Source organism: Gadus chalcogrammus, chromosome 19 (assembly GCF_026213295.1).
Source record: "Gadus chalcogrammus isolate NIFS_2021 chromosome 19, NIFS_Gcha_1.0, whole genome shotgun sequence".
Taxonomy (NCBI): Eukaryota; Metazoa; Chordata; class Actinopteri; order Gadiformes; family Gadidae; genus Gadus; species Gadus chalcogrammus.
In genome coordinates, this window is record NC_079430.1 from 11,885,887 (window position 1) to 11,896,766 (window position 10,880).

The 10,880-nt window shown below is 45.6% G+C and overlaps 2 protein-coding genes across 2 annotated transcripts in view; both read right to left on the bottom strand.

Moving 5' to 3' along the window:
* gnptab (N-acetylglucosamine-1-phosphate transferase subunits alpha and beta) overlaps nucleotides 1-2,970 on the bottom strand; it is a 21,328-nt gene extending 18,358 nt beyond the window's left edge. Inside the window, exons 1-7 of the mRNA XM_056578879.1 lie at nucleotides 2,621-2,970; nucleotides 2,419-2,504; nucleotides 2,163-2,282; nucleotides 1,949-1,999; nucleotides 1,332-1,537; nucleotides 830-894; nucleotides 303-437 (exon numbers count right to left, since the gene is read on the bottom strand). Coding sequence (XP_056434854.1) covers nucleotides 303-437; nucleotides 830-894; nucleotides 1,332-1,537; nucleotides 1,949-1,999; nucleotides 2,163-2,282; nucleotides 2,419-2,504; nucleotides 2,621-2,752 — 795 coding nt within the window. The 5' untranslated portion in view covers nucleotides 2,753-2,970. The remainder of the gene's footprint in view (nucleotides 1-302; nucleotides 438-829; nucleotides 895-1,331; nucleotides 1,538-1,948; nucleotides 2,000-2,162; nucleotides 2,283-2,418; nucleotides 2,505-2,620) is intronic.
* Nucleotides 2,971-3,253: 283 nt separating this feature from the next.
* hcfc2 (host cell factor C2) overlaps nucleotides 3,254-10,880 on the bottom strand; it is a 9,532-nt gene continuing 1,905 nt past the window's right edge. The window contains exons 4-17 of the mRNA XM_056578876.1: nucleotides 10,794-10,880; nucleotides 10,574-10,658; nucleotides 10,352-10,449; nucleotides 9,806-10,042; nucleotides 9,136-9,351; nucleotides 8,694-8,755; nucleotides 8,447-8,564; nucleotides 7,763-7,825; nucleotides 7,514-7,572; nucleotides 6,367-6,504; nucleotides 5,769-5,954; nucleotides 5,040-5,337; nucleotides 4,521-4,593; nucleotides 3,254-4,368 (exon numbers count right to left, since the gene is read on the bottom strand). The exon at nucleotides 10,794-10,880 is cut by the window's right edge and continues 116 nt beyond it. Coding sequence (XP_056434851.1) covers nucleotides 4,359-4,368; nucleotides 4,521-4,593; nucleotides 5,040-5,337; nucleotides 5,769-5,954; nucleotides 6,367-6,504; nucleotides 7,514-7,572; nucleotides 7,763-7,825; nucleotides 8,447-8,564; nucleotides 8,694-8,755; nucleotides 9,136-9,351; nucleotides 9,806-10,042; nucleotides 10,352-10,449; nucleotides 10,574-10,658; nucleotides 10,794-10,880 — 1,730 coding nt within the window. The 3' untranslated portion in view covers nucleotides 3,254-4,358. The remainder of the gene's footprint in view (nucleotides 4,369-4,520; nucleotides 4,594-5,039; nucleotides 5,338-5,768; nucleotides 5,955-6,366; nucleotides 6,505-7,513; nucleotides 7,573-7,762; nucleotides 7,826-8,446; nucleotides 8,565-8,693; nucleotides 8,756-9,135; nucleotides 9,352-9,805; nucleotides 10,043-10,351; nucleotides 10,450-10,573; nucleotides 10,659-10,793) is intronic.

Consider the following 10,880-nt stretch of genomic DNA (forward strand, 5'->3'; position numbering starts at 1 on the left):
GTGTAAATACACGAGTACTGTGTCTCAGTAATATTCAGTTCGAGACTCCCTGTGCAACTGTAAGAAACCATGTAACAGACCACTAATATGAAAAAATGTAACCAAAGAAATGTGTGCTTTTGAGAGACTTTTTTCTATGTGTACTATTCATGTAACAATGGTGAGCACACAAAGAAGTTATGATAAATGCTGTGTAAATGTTTGACACTAAAAGCCCATAAAAAAAAAAAGATAGCATAGCACACATCATCCAAGTATCAAAACCAAAGCCTTCTAGCAAAGGCGTTTAGTGTCTGGCTCACTTCTTTGATTTTGCTGGTGATGACGGAGGGCAGCTTGGCCCGGAGCTGCTCCGTGTCCTTAAAGGTGGAGGGGAAGCCACTCAGGTAGGCCAGGCTCTGCATGCTGACCAGCCCGGGGGCCTCGCGGTCTGCTGTCTGTCAGGGGAACAAAGGACTCATCAACACCGCGGGGGAGGGGGGGAAACACAATGACGTCGTCACTCAGGAAACTGACGGGGTGTCACTGGTGAACATGGGGTCAACGTGGGGAACTGTTTAGATTGACTCCGTTACTCGTCAGAAGCAGCAGCACTCGTTGGTTGAGCAAAGTGTGACTAGGGAATATCGAGTAAATATATATAACGAAAATGGGATTATATGTTTATTATATTGAATAACATTTTAGAAAGTCATGTGTATTAACTTTTTGCTGTGAGACGTCACTGCTAACCACTAAGCCATAAATGCATAGAAGCCTTTGGCTGAAGGATTGAATCTAATCAAATTTATTAGAGATTTATCAGAATCGTAGAGAAAAAGAAACTCACAAGGTAACATCTGGATATGGAGTGCTTCAGGTCTTCGCCAGATGTGTCTTTATAGGCTTTATCCGCTTTGGAAGAGAACAGAGAAATGATTGGTTATTATTAGTTATCTCTATGAGTCACTGCATAGAGGAACTATGACACAAACAGTGTGGGTTGTACATGTAAGATTCATTCCGAAGACTTAAGTTTAAAAGTTTAAACTGTCTGCCCTGGTGCGTTGGGCAATTTCACTGTGCGAACAAGGCCTTAAATGAAAACACCGAAACACCATTACTGCAGGAACTTAAAGTGAGAACCAAGAGTGTGCAAGCTCAGGCCCGCGACCTTCGCCACAAACCGACGTGTTCGGTTGTGTAACCCTGCCGGTGCCTGTAACAATTTCCAGTTCATTTAAGAGTTTGGCTTCCATCAGCCATTTTTCTCTGAGTTTTGAATACCGTGTGTTGCGTTTTATTGAACTGCGAAAGTCAACACACTGAAAACAGGTTTTCAGCGAGCTGACCTTCAGCCTGGGAGTGGAAGATGAGCACGGAGACAGTGGTGGACGGTGGGAAGGGCTGGGTGACCAGCATGAGCTCCTTGGCCGTGGAGAAGGAGGGCGACAGGAGCGACGGCAGGTCCTTCACCGTGACGTTGGCGGGCAGGGCCGGGTCGAGGGCCAGCATGGGCGCTACGATGCAGTGTGTGAGCAGGCATTCTTGTTTGGCACTGAAAACCCAAACACCCACATTTGTTTTTCAGATGCATTCAAATTTGCAGAGCAAACAATGACTTCCACTATTCAGATTGGGTTTGTAGGTGAGAAAATGTTCAGGCAGAGAATGAGTCAACACACTTCCTTTGTGTCTAGCCTTCCTCGTTGTACTACCCTTTTGACATGGGGGGGGGGGGGGGGGGGGGGGGGGGTTGACAAAGCTGCAGCCATAAAGTGAAATATCTATTCTAGAAAACGTCCTACTTCTTAAGAAATATGATTGCACCAGTAAACGTGACAGACATGGTTCATACACTGCTTCCTGTGTTATTGGTGGAGCTAAGAATAAGTCACAGGTGGTTTAGTGCTGAAAATAAATGTTGAATTATTATGTTGATTTTTATATCAAATTCCAGCAGTCTCACCGGTTATTTGGCACCTCCGTTGTTACACTTGCATTTTTCCCCAAACGTTCCCTGTGGTGGACAGACAGGTGATACATTATGATCCATTCACAAAACAGGTTTTATATGCAAATGCATGTTAGAGAGAACCAGTGGATACCCAATAACAAGGTATTTTGAGTAATAAGGGTTTAACTTGTTTGCAAAAATGTAAAACAATAATAATGTAAGCAACCTGATAGCTCGCTGCTCCTTCTCCAACTGTTCCCTGACTGTTTTCAGCTGCTTCAGAAGTGCTATATCGGTGCCATTCACCCACGTGTAAACCACATCGATTGGCATTGGTAGGCATAGCCTGCCGTCGTTCAAAACAGAAATACAATGTCATGGGATCCAGTCCACAGAAACCAGCTTGTCAAGGATGTACACAATTAACTCCCCTATGTCGTTAGGTCAAAGCACTATTTCCTTTGTCAGATTGCGTCTCTTACCTGCTTTGGTAAGATTTCCCTCCAATGTTATCTCGATAGGAGTCAAACAACACATGGTATTGATCCCGACTCCATTCCACCAACACCTGTGTGTGCAGAAGGGATTCAGTCAACTCCACGCCAAACCAACATACCCACCACACATGTGTGCACACAAAACTCTCCTTGTAAGTCGTGATGCATATGTCGGAAAGCATTTTACCTCTCCGAACTGGAAGGCGGAAACAATCATGAGAACAAGCCCACCGAAGCAGATGTACAGTCCATAGCGGTGGGACAGACATGTGTACGTCTGTCTCTGCAGGAGCTTGAGCAGGGAGTTGATGATTACCATGGCTCTCGTTTGAAAAACATAGCAATGAATTCACTCGTTCGACTACGACGATTAAATGCACTCTTGGGAGTAAACATCAGAAGTCCCTATGCTTGTCACTTGACAGTCAGACAAAGTGTCAGACCAGTCAGACAAACCCATGACAACACATACTTCCCCAACGTTGATGACGCGCTGTTTCGACACCTTTCTGGAGTCTGTTCTATCGCCACCTAGGGGCGGGGAGGGGGGATTTCAACACAGCGAGGTCTGCAGAATTCCAGGTATACGGTTGAAACTTACTATTGAACCGACATTTACATTCATATGAGGTAGAGCCAGCTTGCATTTACTAGATACTTGCTATCTTATGACGAAATGTAGAACATGTGCAATGAGAGCTCTACCTTGACACCGGTTCAAAACCCAGGCTATGACAGCAAGTTTTTATAGTTTATGTTAACATTAAAGGGATCCCTATTATACCACCAGGCGAGTGTTATGAGTAATTCCATACCATTTGTGTCTTTGTGACATTACATCAGGTGGTGTTGCAGGAGCCCTTTACAGTGAAGCTTCAATTCCCCTTCAAGGAGGTCGAAAACATTTAGTTTCTTATGGTGTGACTGCAGTAAGTGTTTCGTTGGCATTTTCATTTTTAAATACAGTACAACTTCACTGAATTAGTATAGAATGAGAGAGCCCACCAAACACTGTTAGGAATATTGACATACATTTATTCCCTTTATAAATCACATCAAAAAAACTGAACGGGTACATGCACCAATCTTCCTTTCTTGTCTCTCTGAACAAATAACAAGCACAGTTAACCACTGATATAAGCAAAGTTCATTAAACAGCGCATAAAATAACAATGTTTAAAACAACAGCACTTTCACCGGATTACCTAAAAAGAAATTTAGAAAATAACTGAAAGGAATAATACTGCACTTTAATTCCCTCTCAAAGTAACTTGAAGCGTTTGGTGATGCTTGATATTGAGGCGAAGGGTAAGGCTAACACAGTGGTAAATCCGAGGACATTTGAACATTGAACTTTAAGGAAGAGGAACATGAAAAGTTGTCCATTACTGGATATAGGAAAGAATTGGCTCTTATGAAGCTAGTGGATAGGAATGTAAAAAAAAAAGTCTGTTTTCTTGTTGTATATTGGCCCTTAAAACCCTCCAAGAACAGCACACTATATTTCACATGAATGGAATATACCCACCGTTGCCTAAACAGGAGGCACAGCATCATTCAATAATTGAACGCACGCACACACACACACACACACACACACACACACACACACACACACACACACACACACACACACACACACACACACACACACACACACACACACACACACACACACACACACACACACACAGTGCATTTACTAAAAATAGCCCATTCTGCAAAACGTTTACAAAATATTGTATGTGTATATACAGTTTAACTAGTAACAAAAAAATAAATAGATTTTTCTTATAAATAAAAAAAATGAAATTATCCAGAACATTTCATAAAGTTAGAACTATTTTGGACAGAAGACTTGGCAAGGTATTCGCTAGACTTGGCCAGGGTATCTATTCCGGTCCATTTCCCCCACACGTAAGCCTTCAACCAGAGCTGCGAGAATGGAAGAGAGAGAGAGATACATAGAGACAGAGAGACGAGGAGGCAGACACAAAGACAATTATTACAAGACAAGCATAATAAATATTTAGGTTGAATGAATACACATACACAACAAACAAAAAACACACACACACACAGTATACCTGTCGGCACCATCCTTGTGGGACTCTGCAGGGGGGTCCTGTCGTGCTGAAGAGGCTCTGGGCTTCCCAGTATCTGAGGAGAGAGACCGACGGTTAGAGAAGGTTTCAACACCCAGAGGACCATACCAGTGTTACAATGAATGAATAAACACATGAATCCAGAGATATTTGTTCTGGTGCTTTGGAAATAAACACTTCCAAATCCAAACGCTTTTCAGCAGTACATAAAAATAAAAAAAAATACTATTTTCACACGATGTGTTGCTTTTCCAATGGAGCATAGTCTTTCTTCCTGAATTGCCAGTCGCATCATGATGCACATTTGGAGCTGGAAGCTCTATACGTCCCCCCTCAACGTGACTAGCCGATGAAAACGCAGGCCGCTCTATAAACCAGCTGTGAGTGGCCTTATCTGTGTATCCAGCTAACACCGCTGGCGCCAACGCCGGCAAGGGGAACGGGGACACGAGTACGAGTCTCCTGATGCCCCCCCCCAGGGCGACCCTACCAGGCCCTCACCTTGTATCCAGCGGATCTGCGTGGCGGGCCCGTAGCCCTGCTCGTTCTTGGCGGCGATGCGGAACACCATGGCGGGCCGGTTGCTGGCGGAGCTGTCGATGTGGGCGTTGTCCAGGTGGGCGGCGCCCACGGTGCAGGAGGTCTTGGTGCCGCGGTACACCCGGATGAAGTTCATCTGGCCCGGCCGCTCCGAGGTGCCCGAGCGCCCCTTCCTCACCGCCAGGTACATGGAGTACTCGGTGATGCGGCCCGACGGAGACGGGGGAGCCTCCCAGGTGATGTGCACAGAGTCACTGGCCTTTTGGGGGGGGGGGAGGATGAGAAGACGCGAGCCAACGCCGGGAGAGGAACGTTTTATTACAAGGAGAGCCGTCACGAGCACGGCTTCATATTAGTGTTTATCTGCGGTCTACACCATCAACTGTCTTCCCGCGGAAAATGATATAAAAGGTTGGACCATTGACGTCATTATCCTGGATTTGCCTGTTCCATTGGTCCGATTTGGAAAGGCGACGTCAACGGTCCAACTTCTCCTCAGATTTCAGTTGAAATCGAGTTGTTGAGGCCCACCGATTTATTTTACAACACACGTATGAACCAATAGTCTCTTAAATAAGAAAGATTAACCATGTGTGCCGGCTCCCCTTTAAATAGCATTTGTACTGACAAACTCTTCCACTGAGGCATGTCGCTCTTCCCAGAGGGCAATGAGGGGGGGGGGGGCCGTACCTTGGTGATCTTGACAGCAGAGGGCGCTCCAGGGAAGCCAGGAAGGCAGGTCCTGAACTCGGCCACGGGGCTGAAGTCCCCCTGGCCGACGGTGTTGACCCCAGCCACCCTGAGCCTGTAGCAGTGTCCCGGGGCCAGCTCCTGCTGCTCCCGGCCCTCATAGTCCTGGGGCCCCGGGAGTTTCCTCTGGAGGGGGGGGGGGGGGGGGGAGGGGGAGTATGTGACAGTTAGAGCTGGGACTCACAACTGCTATCCTGGTCGATTCACCAACGATGTTATTTTCCCGGACGAATTGATGAATCGTTTATAGTGAACCATTTCCGAAGCAGAAGTGGACGCAAACGTTTGGTATTTGTGGTTGATAAATTACTAAATCGGGTAATGAAATATCAGCTTTGATTCATTTGGACTAAATCGATGGATCAGTTAATACATAAATTCATAGTTGCAGCCTTAGAGACTGAACATTTCAAAAGGCCTTCATCAGAACTGTGTACCTTCCTGTCTTTTGAGTCCTGTCTTTTGGAGCTCCTGTCTGGACTAAAGAATGACTAACCACCATATAAAAACCCATCCGGAAAGGACCTCGGAAATGTACCTCTGTGGTGTTGTTGGGCCGGCTGGTGGTTGCCATGGTTTCCTGGTCTTCATCAGCCGGTAGGTAGTAGTGCGTGACCTCAGAGAAGAGCACTTTGAAGACCCCCACGTCGAACCACACGTCGTCCTCGCTCTGCCCCTGAACCGGCGGTGCGATGAAATCATTGGTTCACAGTATTACATCTAATTCAAACGGAGAGACTATATAAAGACTAAAATACATTTTGAGTTGAGCGTAATTTTCAAAAACAAAATAGAAAAAAGTGACGCAGATTGAAAACAGAAAGAGAACGGTCACAGGTGGCTATTTCTTTTGTGGAAAGCATAACACTAAAACTCCAACACGAAAAGAGATCAGGCAACCACAGAATAAAGTTGAAGGCTTTTATTTAGAACTTTAAGAAACTAATAAAAAAGCAGAGCTGGTCTGCAGAAACCACACTTTTCCTGCTTCGGCAAACAGCTTTTATGGTCTCGTTCGTTCCCGGCTTCCTCCCATAAGCTCCAAGCCAGGGTTGTTATCTAACAACGCCCATACATGGCTTCAACATCAACCAACTTCCTTCGTTTTCGCTATGGTTGGGAGTTGTGCCATCTAACATCATCCAACTTGTCAATGTTCTTGTCTGAACATTTCCTAACGGTGTATCAGACACTGTCTGGCATTCGTCATTCAGAGATTGTGTTATTAAAACCCTGTAGACAACTCTACACACTCCATGCAAACGGAATATATGCTTTGTCCATCTGAATAAACGTATAAACCGGGTGATACTGCACTGTGTCACATTGGTTCCCGGGCATGCTTTTGCCCACAGAAACAATCCAGAACCAGATAAGTCAGCCAGATCAGACGACAGAAAAAGAGCCCAAAATAGCTATGTTCATGGTCTTCAAGCACAACGTGGTTTGTCACGTGTTGGGAGCAGGCCTTTCACCCAGTTTCCTTCATCCTCCAACCTCGCCAATCTTATCCTTTTCCCTTGGTGGATACCCTTGTCTATTCCTTTTTACTAAATTCTTTCCCCATGAGGTTAACCATTGGGTCGTCTGTTAAGGTCGCGACCTCTCTAATGTCTCAATTTTCCCACGCTTATCACATTGCTATAGCATAGTATTATAATCTTTCTAAGGATATATTGACTGACCTGCTGTGTAGGCGACTTTGGGTCCTTGGAGTGTTCCCCTGAAGATGGCACCGTTCCAACTGAGGATGAACAACAGCAATTAGAACAATCTTCTTCTTCTACAGATTTACACCCAAAATTTCCACATCATGTATTTTCCCCAGCTACTTGACGTGAGTTGTCAGCCGTGGGTGGAAAGACACTTAACCCTAGTATGACCCCGTTCAGTGAGAGCCGATAGCTGCTGAAACCATCCCTATGCTTTATTACCTGGAGGTGGCTGAGCTGGGATGTGGTCCAGCGCCGACTGTGTGGACGCAGTCTGCCCAAGAGCTAAATCAACACAAGGTCAAAGGTCAGGATATACAGTGCATTCAAGAATGTTCTGTGAAAAGGGGTCACACATTCAGGTCTAAAACGTAAACCTAAATTGCACACACAAACACAGCCAAAATATTTGCCAGGAAGTGTCAAGTACAATGATGCTTGTCATTTCTTTCTGCACATATTGTTTTGACTTCACCAGAGACTTATTTAGAAAATAGTTAAGAGATGTGGAGAGAGCTAAATAAAGACATTGAAAAGTTGTATTAATTGATTGCAATAATGTTAACACACAAAGGCCAACCTAAGACAAAAGGAATGGTTGAATCGTTGTTAATGGAGAATAGTGAATGTTTCACAGTACATATTGTATTGAGAGGACAGGGGAGCTAAATGAAGGTACCACAGCATGGCTTGGCTTGTAGAAGAAAACAATTAGTTATACAATGGTTTTTGTGAGTCCGGGGCATTAATTCAGTCTTCTGTATGGAATTGAAGTTATGTTCTGCTTTAAATAAATGTCATTATTGTTTGTTTGATAACCCCTTTGGGTAATAGCAGTGGCACTCTCAAATCATTTAATATTCAAAGTACAGCACATCTAATTATAGAGATATGAAACAGACGTACAGTAATGCCGTTCATCTGTCTCTTCTTGGGCGGGTCCCTCCGAGCTCCGCCCCTCCTGAGGTGCTGAACAGCCATTTGACACTTCCATGGCCACGCCCTCATTCTCTACAGCCACCATCTAGACAAACAAAGACAACGGCAAAGAAACAAAACTTTAGTTATGCTCTAGAAAACGTGTTTTTACAGTCACTCAAACCACTGTCATCGTGCAATTAAAAGGTGGTCAGATTAAACATGATGAGATTACCTGTGCACCAGCGACCTCTTTCTCGGCCGCTGTGTCACCCAATGGGTCGCAGGAATTGACACCTGGAGAAATGAAAACCATACCCAAAGCCCACTGTTGTGAAAATGGCGCTTACAAAAGCTGTGGATTGCAGTGCATCAGTGTACCGCTCCTTCTGCCAACTCATCGTCCAACTCCAAGACACAATCATCAACTAATTTCAAATGCAGGAAGCTCATAAGCTCATAGCTCATATGACAATATAATATTAAAAAGTAATGATAAGCCTATTGAAATATTTAAATGTGCATTCCATAACACAGGGAAAAAGAATCACTACAAAGATTCGACTTAAATAAAAAAAAATTGACACGCTATGACAAAAAAAGAAAAAGAAATTCTAGTTGGAGGCAATTTTATAATTCTCCAAGCATTTTTCTACTCAGGAATAAAGTGTTTCTACCCGAAGATGAGTCTTGTGTCGCCCCCTGTTGTCCTCCTGGGCCAGTAGAGGGCGCTGCCCCGCTCTGTGTATCAGAACCAGACTGCGCGCTCTGGGTAGACACGGGCTGGATCTGTAGGATGTAGCACTCTGCTGCCGCCAGGGGGCGCCAAGTCACATGGATCATTTTCACGGTAGACTTGACCAGCAAGACCGCCTCTGGTACAGCGGGCCGATCTGGAAACACATTTGAGGAAAAGAAAAGAAAAAAGAAAAAGTAAATAAATCCGGTTTCATTTAGTGCCATGAGACATACAAAGAAAATTTATAAACATTTCTATAAGCATATAATACACAAAGTATTACATCCCGCAGCAAATAGCCAGAGTTATTGGCCAATATTTATTGGACAGTGTTGCTTCTTTACAGACCATGTCCAATGTCCTTTTTAGGAGTTGTTTAGTGAAGGCATTTATTGTAGCCATTCCACCTTGACAAAACATTTTTCTTTTATAGCCGTTCTCCCCTTAATCATTTGCAGGTGCAATACCAACCCCAGCCCACATCAAATCAACTCAACATTTTTCATTGTTCCACCTCTCCAGGAACAGCCCCATAAAGACCATCCTTTGGGTACGGGAGGGGGAAGGCATGTCTAAAACGGCCTGGCCCCGCCCAGCCAACCACTCACCCGTTTCCAGGTACCAGAGGTCTTTGCAGCACACCTGGTAGCTCCAGCTCTTGCGGTAGCCGTCGCGGCCACTCCAGATGTACATCCTGGAGCCGATGGCGGTGGAGCAGTGGCCCGCCCTGGGCTTAGGTCCGCCGGGGTGCGACTCCTCCAGCTCCAGCTGGGGGGGCTTGTCCTGGGGCTTGGGGTGGCCCTGGGCCGGCTCCTCTGGGCTCAGGTCCTGCCAGCTCATGGTGTCTGGAGCAGAGAGAGAGACTTGGATGGGGGAAGTGCAGGCAGCGCAGCACACAGCTATAATGTAAGGAGGTGGAACAGGCTGCAAACGGAAAGCTCCCTTCGGGGTTTTGATAAAGGTCTTCCAGATTGCAGGTGACCACTCAAGTGATTGGGTGCTCGCCGTAGGGTGAGGTACATTGGCCACCAACTAACATTTTTGTACATACATGTCGGTAATCTGAATATATTTAAAAAGCTGTAAAAACATTAAAAAGGCATTTGTTACAGAAGCACAACAAAGTTAATAGACTATCTAGGGAGTAGACTCACCGAGATTAAGCGCATGCAAAGAGTTTGTGCAAATCCACTCTGCTCCTTTCGTCTTCGCCGGCTCAGAATAGGGAACCCAGCCTCCGAAGATAAACATCCTGCACACAGAGACACCGACTCAGGGTTATAACACAGCAGGTGTGCCCGTGTGTATCAATGTGAAGCCATTCGGCCATGTACTGAACAACATACATTTCACGCGAGCCAGAAAGCATCCCTTACTTGTTTCCAATGATGTTGGCCGAGTGAAGGCTCCTGGCTAGCGGACGGGGGCCCTTCGTTAACGGCGCCGACCACACCATAGAATCTGAGCGGTGAACAAATGGGATGAATTAATAAAAGCGGCAACACGAATAAGGGGTTCGAACTGCGTTCTCCGAATTGAGAACCACCCCAATTCAAACAACCCATGAGTGGAGACCCAGAGAGGGTTAGGGCCTACCGAGGTCCAGCTGCCAGAGGTCGTCCAACCGACGGCCTTGCATTCCTCCGAAGATGAAGAGCTTGGGGGAGCCCCGGCCGGCGTAGG